General features: G+C 42.5%; 3 protein-coding genes across 5 annotated transcripts in view; all 3 read right to left on the bottom strand.

The window, feature by feature from the left end:
- Positions 1–943, bottom strand: part of skap1 (src kinase associated phosphoprotein 1) — a 29,846-nt gene extending 28,903 nt beyond the window's left edge. The window contains exons 1-2 of one of the 3 annotated variants that reach the window (XM_069160106.1): positions 907–943; positions 665–717 (exon numbers count right to left, since the gene is read on the bottom strand). In XM_069160106.1, coding sequence (XP_069016207.1) covers positions 665–704 — 40 coding nt within the window. In that variant the 5' untranslated portion in view covers positions 705–717; positions 907–943. The other 2 variants (XM_069160105.1, XM_069160104.1) reach the window with 2 other exon arrangements.
- A 4,863-nt stretch (positions 944–5,806) lies between these two features.
- hoxb1b (homeobox B1b) lies at positions 5,807–10,487 on the bottom strand. The gene is made up of 6 exons (XM_069160432.1): positions 9,929–10,487; positions 9,338–9,681; positions 7,623–7,773; positions 6,345–6,367; positions 5,987–6,005; positions 5,807–5,868 (listed from the first exon to the last, which is right to left on the bottom strand). The coding sequence occupies exons 1-6, from the start codon at positions 10,485–10,487 to the stop codon at positions 5,807–5,809; spliced, it is 1,158 nt and encodes a 385-aa protein (XP_069016533.1).
- Positions 10,488–11,878: 1,391 nt separating this feature from the next.
- Positions 11,879–13,885, bottom strand: LOC138204503 (homeobox protein Hox-B3a-like). Its single transcript, XM_069159796.1, has 2 exons — positions 13,612–13,885; positions 11,879–12,486 (listed from the first exon to the last, which is right to left on the bottom strand). Exons 1-2 carry the CDS (start codon positions 13,883–13,885, stop codon positions 11,879–11,881), a joined length of 882 nt encoding a protein of 293 aa, XP_069015897.1.
- Between the last annotated feature and the right edge of the window lie 4,863 nt (positions 13,886–18,748).

The following is an 18,748-nucleotide window of genomic DNA, read 5'->3' as shown; positions in this document are numbered from 1 at the left end:
TTCCCCACTACACTGCTTCCTGAGAAGTATACACCTTCTCTTCATGTGGCTTCGGTAGAGAACGATGAAAGTGACGATCGATGTTTTCTTTCTTTTCTGAACTGCAAACCTGATTTCGAGCCACGGTAACATTACAGAGAAACGTGAAAGCCATCTTTATGATAATGAAGGCCAAACAGGTTGGCCCGCATCACTTATCTGAATCAATTTCTTTGTGTCCTCACTCCCACATTACACAAATGTGCTGAAATATGCAAATGCTCTTCTACAGGCCCGGTGCTTTCTGCCCTGGCAGTACATGCAAATGCAGTTACGGCCACGGCGCTGCTATGTTGGAAACAGTTTATAGTGCATGACAACGATGGATAAATACGATACTTTTTATGTTCTAGTGTTTGCTTCTGTTAATGTGACAGTCTGCCATTTCTCTTTTTTTAGGTTGGCACTTCCCAAGTTCTTTTAACTGTCTGTGTACGCGACCAGTACAATCATAACTCTTAACACTGGTAAATTTTAGATGTCATTATGTTGTGGTAAGCGTGCCTGCTGAGGCTATATTTCATAGTTACGCAATTTTTTCCAATAGCAGAGCTTTCAAAATAAAACCGCAGTGTGAAAAATAAGATTGATAAACAGGAAGAACATTTATAAATAAAGACTTTACCATCCAACAGTCTCCTGATGTTGGTCGGGAGCGTCCCCATCCTGGACTTCTACCTGTCAAACACAACACACTTCTAGCTCAGCCTTTTTACTGCCCCTTTGCGCTTTGCTTTTAACTGAACTTCCAGCCTCTTTCACACCGTTACAGCTCCATGATAGAAACAAGAACCTGGCGCACACGCACACACACACAGACACACACAGACAGACACTCACGGAGAAACTTGCATAACGTCTAACCACCTGTGTCCTTTTGCGCTGCAACCCAACCTAACTTCCGTGCATGTATTTTAGATTTGCACAAAACAGGGCGGAGCAGGTGCACAGATGTCAACTTCCTCTGCAGTGTGGCTTTTAAAGTCGAGGTTCAGGGAAATTTGATTGGCAGTAAGCCTCTGTCTTATAACCGCCTGTCTTACTCTGTCTCCTTTGATCTTTATTAGCACAAGAGACTATAGCATAACTGCCTGTAATAAACATGTGAGGTTATCTTGTGTCTGCCTCTCTTTTTGTGCTTTTCTCTTGTATATAATTGGATATTCACCTAGATAACAGGCATGTTAGTATCCTGCTGTCAGGTCTTCCTTGTTATATAACATTTAGGAGAGGTGTAAATCATGCCAAATTCTCCTTAATCATACCTTCGAGCTAAACGGCCTGCAGGCTTCCTAGCCTGTTGAAGTGTCCTTGAACAGGAGGAGCTGCCATGTTGCTGATCTTTCGCAGCCTGACCTCCCTGCAAAGTGTCAAGACCTAACAATTTCCCCACAGGGATCAATAAAAGACCACATTATGGGAAAAAAAAAAAAAAAAAAAAAAAAAAAAAAAGTAATAGTCAGCAGAATGGGATTTCCCAAGAAGACTCTTCAATTGAACGGTGCTATTTCACACCCTGAGGTCATGAGCCCTGCAGCGCAAACAGGGGAGAAAACCTAAGACCAAACTCAAGTCAGGAGAGAGACAGAAAGCAGGCCGGCATACCAGACGTTATTCTGCACAGGAGTCAACGAGAGCTGCAGCTATTCATCCATTACTCAGTGGACAGAACATTAGTTTGCTAATTTAACAATCAAATAATCATTTTTAGGCAAAAAAAAAATCCAAACATTTTGATAGGTACTTTATTAATCCCTCAAAGGGACATTTTAAAATGTTTGATGGTTTCAGCTTCTCAAATATGAGGATTTTTATATTTTTCTTTGTCACACGTGATAAAAAAAATTTAATATATGTTTGGTTTGTGAAATGTTGACCAGACAAAACAAGACACACTTGGCGGGTTAATTGTTTTGTCTGTGGCACTATATCATTCAAAATTAAATCATTAAAACTACTACTGCGTGTGGCAGTGCTGTAGTAAAATAAACAATAGCTTATTAGCAGGTTGGAGAAGTAATTGGCCAAAGAAGGTCATCATTTTTCCATAATGCCACCTGTACAGCTTGTTGACTATATTAAGGGTGGTTGAATTAATAGCTTACACTCACATCTACTGTTAATTATTATAAATAATGGTTAAAACATTATCCTGGTTAGTCAGTCATGCCACTAAATATATTTATATATTTTCTCATGCAGTAAAAGTAATGTTTATTCACACCAGCGCTGTAACCTCCATCTATTTGAGCTAATTAAGAGTAGTTAAATGTAAACTTATTAACGAGGGTACGGGTATATTTGTTAGTTTTTATTCCTCGCTGGAAGTCACATGTTACTCACCTGTCTGTTTATTGTTTTATTTCTGCGTCACTGCTCGGCTAACATGGATGACGTCACACGGCCTTCCCGAGGACGCCGCTAAGCTATCATGCTACGTCTAATTAGCCTAACCGTTAGCCTGGGGGAAAAAAATATATAAATTAGCACCTCTTGTCAACATTTCTCGGACTAAGTTGGTATATTTACTCACCTACTGTCACAATAAAGGTGGATATCAGTTTAAAAACGTGGTTTTAGTAGTTTGTACACGAGCTACGTTTATCTGCGACTTTAACGTTGCGTTCACTTCGTCCGTTGTTTCGGATGATGACGTTGCAAAATCGTAAATCTGATAAGACTTTTTTTTAATTATTATTATAATATAAGAAACCCACGTTTTTCCTTGACATTTATAACACAGGTAAGAATCTGTTTTTTATTTATTTATGTTTTATTTTATTGTAATCTTTTTCGGGTTTTTTGTGCAAATGTTGCCTTCAAGTGCATTTTTTAAAAGCTGTTAAATTGAAGTTTCAGAGGAAATAGTAACAATAAAAATAGAAATCCAGTGTTTAAAGATAAGAAAATAGTTGTTGTTTTTTTTAGCTACGGTTGACAACATACAGTGGGGATAAATCAATTTGTCAAACATTATCTTCAAGAATTATTTTTTTCAGTTTCGTTGTTTAAATCTTCACGGGTCTTTGATTCAAGCTGAAAAACCGATTCGGATATTTCTGACAACACGTGAATGCAGCATCACTAAATTGGTCCCTCAGTCCATCTGACAGGTGGTGGATGAATGGTTCAGATTACCAGGAGAGGGGGAACAAGCAATGGGATGGACTTCACTGGGCTTTTACACACACATAATTGACATGTGTAGGAGACGCAGTGGAGGCAGCAGCATTACTGATAGGAATGGTGGTGGGCCTCGCTATCGCCTTATTGATCCTGTATTACTGAAACACTACAGGGGAAGCCATCAAAGCTCCGTCAGACACTGCTCACATCGACAGAAATCAGCAGATATCCATCCAGTGTTGTTGGACTAATATTATAATTTATTTCACGCATCCTAATGCAACATTTTGACTTGATACTGATAATGAATTGTATTTTTATTTTTTTTAAATTTTAAAGGCTGTTTAAATGCACAATTCTGCACACAGAAAAACAATTTATTGTTTTATTTTTGGGCAACATACCATATCATATTTAGCATATTTTTTAGTATTTCTATGATTGCTTGTCTCGTGATGGTCTCCCTCCCTACAGGAAGCCCCGGGGTCAGAGCGAGTTGAATCCCCGTGTCGGGATTGTCCCCACGATGACCTGCGCCTGACTGTCCTCCCAGCACAAAAAACAAACAAAAAAAAAAGGCCCCTGTGAAGGTGAGAGGAACTGGGGTCCCCTCCCCTGGAAAAGAAGGTTCCCTCCCCTTGACAGCTCCACAGAGACAGCCACCTGCCTGCTGGGTCGGCCCCATATGAAAAGGGAAGCCCTTTGTAATCCGACTGGGATTACACCACCCAACAATGCAGCGCTGAAAGAGCGACAAAAGCCCTGTATCAAACGCCGCTGAGGGGGAGCAAGGCTATGATCTGCCACTACTACCAACACTGACTCCTCGGCCTCCTCTCATCTCCCCAAGAGGCTCTCTCTCTCTCCCTCCCCTCCTCCCTCCCCTCCCCTCCTCTCCCCTTTAGCATTTGCTGCCTCTGTCCTCCTTCTGCCCTCTCATCTCTAAGATCTGGCCTTTTATCAGCGCATTCCTTTTCATTTGCATTGCAGCGTGGGGAGGGACAGCGGCTCTCTCTGATCTGATAGAGCCAGGAGAGAGAGTCGGGAGGATCCTCAGGCATGAAGGGTGTGTGTGTGTGTGTGTGTGTGTGTGTGTGTGTGTGTGTGTGTGTGTGTGTGTGTGTGTGTGTGTGTGTGTGTGTGTGTGTGTGTGTGTGCATTCTCCAGATAGGCCAGGATCCCTTTCGCAGTGCCGAGAGTGGCAAACAGTGAAACATCCGCCGCCTGTCTTTCAAAATCTGACTTTATCTTTATGTCAGAAATGGAAAATGCCGGTTTAAAAATTCTTCAAAAATCCTGAAAAAAAACTTCGTCAGAGGAGTTTCAGGATATAGTATTATAATTAATTTTAAAGTAGAAGCATAAATCACTCTGTCACCTTTTTACAAAAGCAAACATCTCAAGTCGGTGCTCCAACGTTGCCCCAATTTAAACAGCGCATTCATTCAAACCCCTTGATAACAACAAGGTGTTTGGCCCGATTCTCAAGAATCTGTTGTAAATGTTTGTGTTGCTCGAGGAGATAAAAAGAGGTAGTTTACTTTTCGGATTTCCTCAGAATCATTGTATTCCCAACCCACCCATTGCTCAAACACATGTCAACATAATGGGGCCGGGGGTTGGGGTGGGGGTGAGGGGCTTTGGTGGCGGTAGAACAAGTAAAAAGAAAGAAGAAGTGATGATAGATCAAGGACACAAAAGACAGAGGAGCAAAATGTGTTGCGCTTAAATCCACAACCTCCAGTCAGCCTTCGCATTGACTCACTCGGAGAGTTACCTCAGCTTGTACTCGAATCAATGAGAGCCCCTGAGAGCGTTGAATAGAAAAATCATTCAAATTGTATTATGTTAGGATATATGAGCCATTTCAAAATATTAATTCAGCATTATTTGAGGTGTCTGTTAAGGATAGCAGCTCCAGCAGGCAGCGCGTTGACTCAACTGACTGATTGCACACCTCTATTACATGTGATGTATGAATGTGTGAGAGGGACCTATTTTTCATTACTGCAGACATTGTCCCTAGAGGCAGTTGTTAAAGAAGAATCTATGAATTACCCCCCCCCCCCCCCCCCCCCCCCCCACCGACCCTCCACCCCCCTGGAACAACTGGCCCTTGTCATAAGCTGAGAAGAAGAGAGGAAAAGGGGGGGGGGGGGTGAGAGAGAGAAGGGGAAGCACATGCAGCACTATTGATGGAAGTGGGATTGAGAGACTGGGAAGGACGCCAGGAGAATGTCTCTGCCTTTTTTGCTTGTGATCCTGCACACCGCCGCCTCTCCCTCTGTCCAGTTAATTGGAATACAAAGCAGAGCGGGGTCGATGAGAGAGCGGCGGTGGTGAGGAAGGAGGAGGATGAGGAGGAAGAGGAGGAGGAGGAGGAGGAGGAGGAGGAGGGTAGCTGCTGTCTGTCTCCAGCAACACTCAACCTTCACTGCTCGCTGGGAATTGACTGGGGAACCAGCAAGCGAGACCGACACACTGTCACTGGTAAAATGAACTGTCACCTTGCATTTCTCAGCCTCCTGGCAGCGTCGAATTGGCCGCTTTGAACCATGTGACGTGACACTGATTGAGTTCTGCCCCCCCACCCCTCCTCCTCCTCCTCCTGGGCTCCAAAAGGAAGGAGTTGCTTTCATTTTCAAGCGTACAGGCTCTCCATGTAAAGCACCGGGGGCGCCAGGATGCGGCAGTAGCCGGTGGCTGTAACGGGCGTCGCTTTTTAAGACCCGCGTCTTCACACCACTCTTCCTCACCACCCCTCATTATTTCGACGTGCTGCTTCGTTACTCTGCCTCTCAGCTGCTCTTGTTTTTCTTACGGCATATAGTCATGGCGGTCTGACAGGCACACAGAGGAGGAAAACTATTAGGGGTAGCCATTTGGATCCTGGAGGCAATCCCAGGGAGTATTAAGACGTTAACCCTGGCCAAGTCACTTGTCTCTCTCAGTTACTATGCTGATGGAGCGGGGAAAGGATGCAGTCGTAGAGGGAGGGGAGGGTGGTGGAGGGGGGAGAGACCCGGGAGACGGGAGCTTCAGGTCGGCCGGCACTTCCAGATCCAATAGAGCCTGACTCGGATGGGGGGGGGGGGGGGGGGTTGTCAAGAATCTCCTGGGCCGGATTATAAAGAGCCTCAGTGGCACAACAAAGGAGGAAGAGAGTGTGCCGTTCATACCTCGGCAGCATCTCTCCACAAAGCTGCAACCAACAAAAACAACACAAAAATTATGTACAATTTTGTTAATATTGGTAAAAAAAAAAATCAACAGAATTTGTGGCTTTTATTAATTTTAAACACTCTTTCACCCTGTTAAGAAGTGTTAAAAGTAGATTTGACTCATTATTAATATAAAATATGTTTGGATTTATTAATGCGTTGTCCAGTTTGTTACCTTAAAACCCGCTGCGGTTTGCATCTGGAATAATACTTTAATCTCCAGGATGCCGTCTACCCAGGAAGAAGCCTCAGAGGAGGCGTCCCTCTTCTTCCAGTTCGGACAGACATGCAGAAGATGTCACGTCTGGAAAAAAAAGCTCGCTATAATTTCTCATGTCTTGTTTTGTCCGACAAACAGCCTGAAACCCAAAGACCTCCACTTACTCTCATTTTTTGACAAAGACGTTATGACCTGCAAATGATTGGAATTTATACTTTTAATGAAATGATTATTTATTTTGCTCAATTTTGCCTATTAATCTCCTTTCGACAGACTCACAATTTTGCAGCTTCTTTTTCGATCAAATAGACCCATTTCAAGTTCTTTTTTTCATTGGTCAGACATTGAATGAATGTCTCCATTTTAATGACGTAAAAATAACCCATCTAATAATGGAAATAACAGCATGATTTAATTATTCTATCCTTGACAAAGTGTGATTGGTGACTCTTTATAAATATATTATTAGGATGTCAACAAACCAAACTGAAATATCGCTCGGTTTGATGGAAATATCTTCCATTTATCTCGTGCCAACACTTCGAATATACGTCCCCATACGTGTCACAGATAAATGGTGTTATCCTAAGGAGCCGAGGTTGATATCTGCCAATAAAAATGACTCCTCTGTGGCGTATCTCTCTCTCTCTGAGATGACCAACCCCCCGTTACGCCATGAATACTGTATCTAGTTGTCCTTTGAAGCCTGGGGTCCCTGCAGAGTGACATGCGACAGAGGAACTGGTAGAAAACCAAGGAAGTGAGCCTGGCAATAGACTTGTAAAAGAGCCTGCAACAACTGCCAGCAGCATGGGGTACAAACAGCACTGGGTTGACCTCAAACAAAGTGCAGAGGGGAGGGGTGGCGGGCCGGCTAAAGATGTGTAATGATATCCGAGCAGAAAGAGGCGGCTTATGTTTGTGCATTCAAGTGCAGTTTTTGATCATATTTGTGCCCATAATGGGATCCTCTCTCTCCCGTCCCTTCGTATTCATCACTCCTCTCTTTGCCCTACATTCTCCGGCAGAAGGCAACGAGCTGATCCGAAGGTGAAAAACATCCTCTTCCTCTCCCCCAGCCTGAACATCTGTCTCCGCGGCGTTGGGCTGCAGCGCCGACTCTGACACCTCCAGATGGAGAGCCCGCTGGGAGCGCTGAGGTATTACCTGCGGAGATGGCAGGAATCTCACCTCCGGAATGAAGTCCCACACTTGTTTTCTGCACCGTCCCCCTTTTTTTGTTGTTGAATCTGTCACCATTCACCTTATCGATCGTCGCCTCGCCAGTCCTTGGCCTTGTGACTCATCCCGAAGAGAGGAGGCTTTTGGCTCGTGCATGACAACAAATCTCTCTCAGCTCCTTTTCTAATTTACAGTAATGGGCTGTATGCTATTTCAACTGTAACTTCTTTTCGTAGAGCTGTATTAATTTTTAATATAGTTGTGAGAGAACTGCGTACTCGTGCAGATATATTTCTAAATGGTTGCTGATTTCCATTTCCCTAAAAACATGTATGGAAGAGGCCTTGAAGAGATTAAAGTTTGCACAATCTGGAACATTAATGTCCTAAAACCTTATTAGTCTCAATATTAAAAGCAATACCGGCAAAAAAAAAAAAAACTAAAGAATAAGAGCGGCAGAGTTTACTTCTCCAAGCCTCTCTGGTGTCTTGACAGATTGACTCTGCATTCATTTGTGCCTGAACTCTGTGTGAACCTCAGCTTTTGGGGGGGGGGGGGGGGGGGGGAAATGGCACCAACAGGCCAGTGCTGTTGGGGCAGAAACTGTGTGTGCGAACCTAACACTCAGTGCAAATATTGAAACTGCTGCCCCCTTCACCATCACAAGAAACTAGGTGGTCAGGTCCGGCAAGTGCTCAGCTGAAAGCCAGAATGAGCACTGAGATGTTAAATCTTCCAACTCACTTCTTCTGTTTTTAAAGGGAAACTTTTGAAAGTAGCGTGCGACTGAAATCAAGTAAAATACGAATGGACTTCTGTTGCGACCCGTCAGCTGTGGCCCGGCAGAATTTGGGTAACAAATCAAGGGTGACACCGGGATCCATGGAGTTTGTTGTCATGTTTAGAGCCCCTGGAGGTATTTCGAGGTGAAAAGGTCACAGAGTCCCACCCCAAGTGTTCTGAAAGATTCCTCTTGTCACATTATGCAAGGGGACTTTGATGAGACTATTAATAGAAGTCAATATATAGAAAAGAAGCTTTTATTGTCACACAAACAATTAATTTCACACCATCAGAGGAAACAAATTCTGTACCAAAATTTTAAGTTTGAATTGACTGTATGTGGTGCGTCAGCTTTTCCTTTTCTAAATACACAACAAATACAACGCTCTTTAAATTTTATTCTTTATTCAGCTAAATTATCTCAACAATTGTCGGAAAATACCCTGTAAATAAATAGTGCAAACAATGACACTGAGAACATCAGTGCTCCAACACAAAACACAACATGGACATATGATAAGATTACAAAGAATGGATGAAAAAACGTTCTTTTTTTTTAAAGTTTTTTTTTAGCATCCAGTTCAGAAATTAATGCACTATAAGCACAAACAGACAGCCTATCCTGTGCACTGTACTTCACAAGTCCACAAGCAATTTTCACAGTATTGTTTTTTTTTCTGGAATGGTTCAACTTGGAGGAAGATGTGGGAAACTGCGTGGGCCTCCTCAAGTTTTAAAAGTCCCATCACAGTTTTTCTCCCTTTACGTTTGGAGAGGCGTCAGAGCCGGTGAGTTTCTCCACAGGTGCCTTGCTACTGCTGCTGCTGCTGTTGCTGTTGTTGTTGTTGTTGTTGTTGCTGCTGCTGCTGCTGCTGCTGCCCAGAACGCAGCCTAGTTTCTCCCGCTTCTTCTGCTTCATCCTGCGGTTCTGGAACCAGATCTTCACCTGCGTCTCGTTGAGCTCCAGACTGGCCGCCACCTCCACCCGCCGTGCCCGCGTCAGGTACTTGTTGAAATGGAACTCCTTCTCCAGCTCGGTCAGCTGCTTGGTGGTGAAGTTGGTGCGGATCACGTTGTGCTGACCGGGGACCCCGAATTCCGACAGAACGGCTGTGGAGACATGGATGAATCGATGATGGAGGAGAAACATGGGACTCATGGAGCTGATGTAAGATGTGAATGAAAAATGTAGGAGTGAATAGAAAAATACACAAAACATTAGCTGCCAAATCATTTTCAAAACATCAGCTGGATTTGGTTTTACGCAGGATATTTACGCACTCTTTACGTGTCTCGTGGGTTCTCTAAATTGTTCCTCTTAAATCTCATTTCCACATCTGTCACAGGGAGAACAAACCTGTTTTAGGAGGGTTCCTCTTCACTTTCATCCAGTCGAAAGTTTTCGAAGTTTCCTCCACGTGCTCCAGATCCTTCTCCTTGCACTGGCTCGGTAACCGTGTGTAAATACTCTCGGAATATTCTTGCTGCCTCTGATCCCCGTTGCCAAACTGCAGATACTGGCTGCCCGATGCAACTCCAGGCCCACAGCTGTCCCCGGTGTAGGGAGTCATGTTTGTTCCCAGGGGTGAAACCTGCGTGTGAATAAAGCCCCGGTCCTGCTCGGGAGCGAGGCCGTACTGGTGATGTCCGTATTCCGGAGGTGACCCGTACATGGAGCTCCCAGGTGCTGTAAACTGTAGGTCCAAGTTGACGTGTGTCTGGTGGTGCAGAGGGAGGCTCGGAGTCTGGTGGGGCGCAGAAGTTGGAGCCACTAAACGACCGTCCGGTGCGTAACTATCACTTGTTGCGCACGCGTTGGACGACATGTATCCATGGCTCAAATTGTGGTATCCGCCCTTGGCACTGAAAATATTTGCCCCCCGGTTGCAGACGGGGTAATCTAAGTAGGAGTTCATCCTGAACCTGGGCCTGTTGTTTGCTCACAACGGATCAAGACCGAGCAGTCATTAATCGGTGCTCCCTTTGCCCTAACCTTCTAGGTAGTATGTCAAAGCTGTAAAACTGCCTTCCACCCTCATATCACCTTCCTGACACACCATGTGACCCGCTGCACGCCAATGGAAGAAGACCTACAGCACTCTGTCAAGTCTGCTGGCTCGTCCATCAAACGGCTCGCATTTACATGACAAATGCTTCAATCAAACGCGCTCATCCATCTGATAAGAACACAAACATAAGGACACGTTTTCAGGCTGCAGAGGTAGGAGAGCTACAGATGACCAATGGATGACAAATTAAAAAAAAACATAATGACATGGGACACATAATAATAATATTGCATGTAATTGACCTACAAATAAAAAGTAATCGTGCATTAATACTGACTTCAAAGTAAATGTAAAGTAAATGATTGTTGTAAACACACCTTCATGCCACTGCAGGTCTTAAAGTAATACAAATAAAAGTCTTAGCATTCATTTTTCCATTTAAATTTGTTAATCTTTGTTCATTTATGGCCTCTGTGCTGCTTTAACAATTTACGTAAATTCTTAAAATAAAATAAAACACGAAGTACATTTCAAATTAAATATCGAGTTTGATCAGAAGGTGTTTGACTTCCTACCAAAATATTTATTGTCTTTAAACAGCACGAATCCTGCAGTCAGACTCTGAATCAGACAGACAAAAAAAAAAAAGGCAGCGCAGTGACTTCAGTGATCCATCATGCCTCTTTTTAAGGATTGACAGCTTGTTTGGCCCATTTTGCCCAGAAAAGAACAAAAGACACGTTTAGGAACCATATAGACTCTTTTTTTTCCTTTTTTTTCTCCTACTTGAGAGTTAACGACACTGAGACTATAATGTAAAATCTTCCAGAACCTATAAAACCCACACTCATCTGAACGGGCCAGGTAATTAAGTAAGAGTTAATGTGATGTTTAAACCTCAAGTGCTAATTAAGCTTTAAAGATTTGCTTGTTTTACGCAATGTTCTGGCTGCATTGCAGTTGTCTTGTCTTAAAAGGAGTATTTTAGTCTTTATATCATATCTGCTTCGATGAAATCTTAACAAATTGCTTTGTATTTATGGTGCCTGAACTCCAACAGATAATATCTTTAATTTAAGATACACATGGCTGACTTACAGTGTTTAAAGTTAGAAGTGGCCCATGCGTAAAAATTAAACCGAGAAAATGAATATGACCAAAAACAAATAAAACTAGACTAATATTTAGATTAATTAGTCTGACAATAAATACATAAATAAATAAATAAATAATGCTTTGTAATGAGACAGATCAGTGATGTGCTTCCCCCTTCAGTCGTAGAATTAACTTATTGTCTGTTACAGATGAGTCAGTTTAGGAGCCTGCATGATTCTGTCCTGAGGAGAGCAGCTCTGTGAGAAATATGATCCGTTCAGGTCACTTCCTCCCAGGCTTGTGTTTGGTGTGTGCGCGGTGCTGTGCGCGTTGTACTGCACGTCAAACTGCGGGCCGTGCGTGAACTCTGGGTATTTGGAGTATTCTACCGGGTACGTCGGCTGGGACTGCTGCTGCTGCTGCTGCTGCTGCTGCGACTTGAGCGGAGGGGAGGCCGGCTGGTAATCACCGCCCAGATGGACATAACCCAGGCTCGACAGAGTGGGGCTGCCCGGGGCGGAGGGGGAGGACGGGGGAGAGCAGGAGGAGGAGGCAGCGGTGGTGGTGGTTGAAGTGAGGCCCTGCACTCTTTCGTCCTTCTTCTGCTTCATCCGCCGGTTCTGGAACCAGATCTTGATTTGCCTCTCGTGGAGGTTGAGCAGGTTGGCCATCTCCACGCGCCGCGGCTTGCACAGGTAGCGGCTGAAGTGGAACTCCTTCTCCAGCTCTACTAGTTGCGCACTTGTGTACGCGGTGCGCGTCCGCTTGGAGGCCTGGGTCGAGCTTAGACACTTCTCGTTGACGGTGCAGTCTGTGGAGGCAAACATGGAGGGAAAAGAGGTGTTGAGCATGTAACTGAGTGAAAGTGGAGGTTTCAGTCTCTTGTTCTTTCTTTCTTTTTAATGTTTTTACATTTAATTCTCTTTGAAAGTTCAAGACCAACCTCAATCATTTTTTTAATCATGAATCTGCACCTAGTTTACTGCCAGTTTTGTCTCATAAACTGACTGTGTTCATGGTATTTTACTCCCCTAAGATATTAAACATGGCAAGAGCAAACCTACCTTGGAAATAAGAGTTACATTAATAAATTTTAAAAAAAAATGAATAAAATAAATGAATAGTCAATAAAGGATACAAACAAACAACAACAACCCATGGAGAGACAGGTGGAGAAACCGAGAAGCTAAAAGAGAAGATGAACACCAGCATGTGTAAAGTTAGTTGGAGGGTGACTGTGTTGAAAGATGTGAAGTGCCTGTGGGCTGATGGGAAAAGAGTTCAGTTTAAGAGACTCAGTTTAAATACTTTAGGTTTGTGTTGCACATTTTGATTTCAGTTTTTCAGATGATCAGACCAAACTGGATCATTTCATTTTTTAGACAGATTTTTGGTTTGTTTTTTTTCCTTGTGTTTTTGTGATTATCAGTAAATTATAAAGCCGTCTGAGATAAACTTGTGAACTCAGGTCATAAATAAACTTAAATGGACAAATTATTACAAGGAATTCTTACAATGGGTGCATTATGGTTTCAATGAAGAGGAGCATTCATATCAGTGTTTTACTAAAAAAATATTTTTATAATCTACATTTCTGCTTTAAATGATCTTTGTATTTTTACTTTGAGCTTCTATTCTTCCAAAAAAAGTTTTTATATATTTATTTAAATATTATTTTCTGTGAAGTTTTGTTAAACTTGATAAATGTAAATAAATGTTATTGTTGTTTCAAGTTATTATTTTATTTCAATTACTTGCTGTGAGCCTAAAACCTGAACCAAGGCCTTCTCCCTCACATGCCTGAGAGCTGCTGAATTAACTGACCTTTGACCCTGAAAAGGAGGCAATATAAGATCTGAAATTAACTCGTTAAAGACAGAAAAAAATAATAATAATTTAAAATCTATTACTGCCTCGTCTTTTGTGTCATACAGACCTGCGACTCTCTTGCCCGGTTTCTGGTTGGAGTGTCTGGACTCTTTCATCCAGGGGAAGATCTTTTTGCTCATGGTACACTTGGGGTTTTGCTGCTTTGACCTGCGGGGGAACACGCGCTCAAACGTGTCCACTTCACGCGCCAGTTGTTGGTGCGTTTGTGCCTGGTGAGCACACCCGAACCCACCGCTGACACCATCCAGAGACTCGGTGAAGAAGTCGTGGTGGTGGTGGTGGTGGTGGTGGTGGTGGTGGATGTTGCCGCTTTTCTGCATTTCCATGAAATGTGCACCGGGGCCCCCTTTGACCTTCTGGCGGAGCTCAGGCAGCCAAATGTCACATGGCAGGTTTCCAGAGAGCCGAGGGCTTCTGGCCTGAGAGGATGCAGGGGGGGAAAGAAGACGGAGACGGAATCAGGGAGGAGACCAAATGATCCATCTTATCAACTCAATAGTTTGTTGACATGAATAGCAAAGCCTCTCCAGAGTAGAGAGGCGACGCAAGATGAAGAGTTTAGGGGGAAAAAATACGACAATACTGCAAAATCTGAGCAGAAAATATATTATCTTCTTATTGTTTACTCTTCACAATTAATGCAGAGGTTACTGACCTAAAACATCACTCATTTAATTTGTTTTAAATGTTGTCCTTCCTTCATGAAAATAACACAACCTGCACAGACAAACACCATGTGATGTTTTCAGGTTATAAAACCAGAGTATTTTTTTGGAGGCCGTCTTTTGTTTGCTTCAGGGGGAAAAAAACATAAAGGCAACACGAATAATGTGAATTTACAGATATAAATACAGATTAAATAAAGACAAGCACGTTAAAAAAATATATCTAAAAATAGGAGTGTCTTTATTCTGTTTTCAGTGGTGTTTCCTGAAATCCCATTAGGCCTACGTGCCTCTTAATAAATAGCAGCCTCGTGCTCAGCAAATGGATGGACCTGTCTTTAACATTTTCCAGGGAAACAAAATTAAATGTTATATCACAATCTGCTTGAAAACTCATCCATCAAACGCAAAAAAAATTATACAAAAGTCTGTTGTGTGCTGCAGCTGCTTTACGGGCTGAAAAACAAAAATCCATCTTTTTTCAGCCATTAAATACGAGTTAAATTTCATTGTTCCGAGATGAAACAGAACAAAAAAATTATGAAGCAGACAGTTTTAAAGACGAGGAGAGAAAAACACACACACACACACACACACACACACACACACACACACACACACACACACACACACACACACAGAAAGAGAGAGAGAGAGAGGAGAAGTCTGGAGGCATGCAGCTTTATGAACTCTGGTTGAACCGCGGCTGGAGTCAGGCTCGTAAATCATAAAGACACATAACCCAGTCCGCGGCACAACAGCTCGGCTGCCTTACCTTCACAACCCACATTCATTCCGCGCTGCAAACAATCCTCACGGAAACAAACAAACCGGCTCCTCTCACCTTTTTTTCTGGAAGAATAAGGAGGAACAAAAACAACAACAACAACAACAACAACCTCCCAGATTAGAATAATCCCCGCAGAGGACGCGGCTCTCTCTCGGTGTGATGGTGAAGCAGAGAGTGGACAGTGTTTCTGCAGCTCAGACCGCCCTGCATATCTTGCATGTGTGTGTGTGTGTGTGTGTGTGTGTGTGTGTGTGTGTGTGTGAGGGTGTGTGTGTGTGTGGAGAAAAAGAAAAGCCTTTTCTGCTGATCATGCAAACTCAGTTTCATATATGGTAATAGCCCACGCGATAAAAGATAAGAAAGGGGGATTTTATTTTTTTTTGACGCCTTTCTGTGCGCACAAATTGACTTCCTGCACGTCTTAGTGGCAATTAGAGCAGAATGAAAACCCAACAACATGGAGGTGGCTGAGCAGGAGGGCGAGGGGGAAAGCTGCAATATTTTTTGGCACTGAACTCCATTTTAAGTGGATGGACGGGGGGTGGGGGGAGGGGGGGGGCTGTTAAAGAATAAGACGTCTCTAAAACGGTTTTAATTTCAAGGCGCTTTTTCATGCACTGAAATTACACTTACACACTTATATGAACAGGCATGTGTGTGTGTGTGTGTGTGTGTGTGTGTGTGTGTGTGTGTGTGTGTGTGTGTGTGTGTGTGTGAGGAGGGGGTAGGGTGGGGTGGGGTGGGGTGCAGGTCTCGGCTCTGTTTAAACAGTCCTGGGAAGACGTCCAGCTCTGTAACAATAAATTCAAACATCCCGTGTAGGAGCGATGCCAGAGAAGCCATCAATCACTCAGACACACAGAGAACCATCAGTGTTTAGTCCGCGGGTCTCCACACACACACACACACACACACACACACACACACACACACACACACACACACACACACACACACACACACACACACACACACACGCATACACTCACAGAGGCGGTTTTTTTTTTATATAATTTTAAATGAGTGATCAAGACAGACTCGTGCAGAAGTTGGTACAGTCACGAGGCCTTGCAGGAACACATGACGACCAGACCCGCTGCGGTGCATCGATTGGCGGTGCTTTGATCTCTCATCTTCACGTTTTGCTCGATCGCTTTGATTGGCACGTGAAGGTAATATTTAACTAAAGCTAAGCAATTAATGCAAATGAGTGTCTTTGATCTGTGATGCATAAAAATCCAAATATCACATCTGTGTTGGGTTAAAAAAAAAAAAAAAAAAAGAGTTTTATTAAAAAGCTGCAGCAGAAATTAAGTTTAATGTCTTAATAGCTTCAAAAACATGACTGCTTATAGACTTAGCTGCCAGTTTATTAGGCACACATGCATGCAGTCCAATGCAACAGCAATGCAACTGTGCAGATCAGTTTTTGTTGGAACAGTTGTTGTTCTCTATAAATTCTCAGCAGGAGGACAGATGAGCTGACTGCTGAGAAATCCCACGAGATGTGACTAAAAGCTCTGGAAATTTCCAGTAAGTGGGCCTTTGAGCAAAGACTTTTAATAGATCTGCTGTGTTTCTAATATTTTGTCTTTCACAATCAGTAAGGATGCCAGTTTTATTCTGTCCTGCATTCAAAATTAAGTACAAAAGTGGCATCAAAAGGACCAAAAGTAAAAGTTCTCATCATGCAGAATGCCCCATAATAACACTATTGTTGTTATTGATGCGTTCAAGTGCATGAACGACTTTAATGTTGCAGCTAATGATGGGACTTTTTCTAATTACTTTGTACCACATTGCTGCTTGTGAATTTCCACCCAGGGATCAATACAGTTTTAACATAACCTAATATAAATATATATACACAGTATATATCTTGTATTATTAATCTGCAGAGTGATTAAATAAATGTAGTGGAATGAAAAGTGCCTCTGTAATGAAGTGAAGTAGCGGAAAATGGAAATACTTAAATACAGGACTGGAGGACACTCAGGTAAACTGGGAACTTCCGGTCAGTAAATTACCTGAAATAATCTGTAAAAAAAAAAAAAAAAAAGCTGAATAAAGACGTGCAGCATAAATATGAACCCACGTTTGATCCCGGTCGACTGCATTTATGTCATTTACACGTGACGTCATCCCCGAGCTGCACTTTATACGTCCCATCACTCCTCAGGCTGTCTGTCCGATCTGTGACGGACAGGCATCCACCTCCTTCCTCCTCCTCCTTCCTCCTTCCTCCTCCTCCTCCTCCACCACCCTGCTGCAGCCTCTCTTGTCAATTAGCTGCAGGACCCACGTGTCCGTAGAGGAGTGGATTTATTGCTCTGAATTAATTCAGAGACAGTTTGGATCAACAGTGGCAGCAGCTTGATTTCCCTCAGACAGCACGAGCAAGCCAATAAATACACCAATATACAAATAAATTAACAAAGAAAATAAGTTTAGTTTTTAGTGCAAAAAACATGAACAAGCTTCCTAATTTGATATTTATAAACAGTAAATAAACATAAACAGCAGATATAAGTGTTCATTAATTGTCAACATCTCCTCAGAGGAGGATAAACAATATAAAAGGTCTTGATAGGAAACAATGCAAATTAATAAACACTTAAAACGTCCTCATATCTGCTTTTATCCGAATTAAAGTGCATTATAAACCACGTATTTATTATAAATGCTGACATTCACTCAAATCAAACTTGTAGTGATAAAATAAAACTTTGTTAGACTTACTTTTTCCTCTGTGGTCTCATCAGTCCGGTGCAGTCCAGTCTGCCGGAGCTGTTTGTCGAGGTCCTCCTCACGTTTCCCCTCCAAACTAAAACACTCCTCCTCGGCCTCAGCAGCAGCAGCAGCAGCAGCAGACAGTGGCAGTGAAAAGGAGACGTGATAAATGACGTGGCGAACAATGCCCACATTGAAAACTCGTCCTGCAACTTTTCCCAGATGTCATATTCTCCAACAATGTGCAGCTGAAAAGGGAAGAAAAAGAAAAGAGAGAAACGCACCAAAACTTCCACACAAGAAGAGCTTCTGATCCACAGAGGCCCAGAAAACATCAGACATATGGAGCTCGTGTTGCACAGATATACAAAAGAAATTGTGGTTTGTTTTTCTCCTCCTGGAGGTGAAGCGTCATCACCTACATACTCCCCAAGAAGCGAATTTGTGGCTGCTGCTATATTTACACAAACTCGGATCTACAGGGTATATATAGATGACAGGTCGTCGGGCTGCGCGTCTCCTGAACTCTGACACTGTGGACATTTGTGTAAATTAGGTTAAAAGTACAATTTCTAATCAGACACCCTTTATAAAGTGTTCATATTAGAGGCTTATTAGTTATTAACAAATCATACACATCAGTTATAAGGCTTTACGTTGTATTTCCAGGTTGGGAAAAATGGAGTTTGTCCCTTTTTATTTAATATTGAACGTGTTTTCAACTCTCATTTTGTTATAAGTCGTAAAATCTAATATTACAAATGTCACACAATCATTAATGAAGAGTTTAACACATTAAGTGTTCAGTTATGAGACTTAATGAATTATTAATAAAAAGTTTTAATCACCAGGTGTTCAGTTATAAATGATAATAAATCATTAGTGAAGTGTTTAATACATCAAGTGTTCAGTTATGAATTTTAAATAAATAATTAATAAAGAGTTTTAATCACCAGGTCTTCAGTTATAAATGTCAATAAGTCATAAATTGTTTTAAT

This window comes from Embiotoca jacksoni, unplaced genomic scaffold, assembly GCF_022577435.1.
Source record: "Embiotoca jacksoni isolate LCO1_2020_lvr unplaced genomic scaffold, fEmbJac1.0.p SCAF_26, whole genome shotgun sequence".
NCBI lineage: Eukaryota > Metazoa > Chordata > Actinopteri > Embiotocidae > Embiotoca > Embiotoca jacksoni.
The sequence above is the reverse complement of the archived record's forward strand: the minus strand, read 5'-3'. Positions and strand labels throughout refer to the sequence as shown.

What these genes read in the sequence shown, in the direction of transcription:
- LOC138204503 (XM_069159796.1), bottom strand. Translation starts at nt 13,885, where the DNA reads ATGCAGAAAAGCGGCAACATCCACCACCACCACCACCACCACCACCAC. An exon ending in ACCGGGCAAGAGAGTCGCAG is followed by an intron (nt 12,487 to 13,611) that starts GTCTGTATGACA and finishes TTGCCTCCACAG; the next exon opens with ACTGCACCGTCAACGAGAAG.
- hoxb1b (XM_069160432.1), bottom strand. Translation starts at nt 10,487, where the DNA reads ATGAACTCCTACTTAGATTACCCCGTCTGCAACCGGGGGGCAAATATT. An exon ending in GAGGAACCCTCCTAAAACAG is followed by an intron (nt 9,682 to 9,928) that starts GTTTGTTCTCCC and finishes ATGTCTCCACAG; the next exon opens with CCGTTCTGTCGGAATTCGGG. An exon ending in GCTCTGACGCCTCTCCAAAC is followed by an intron (nt 7,774 to 9,337) that starts GTAAAGGGAGAA and finishes CCATCTCCGCAG; the next exon opens with GTAATACCTCAGCGCTCCCA.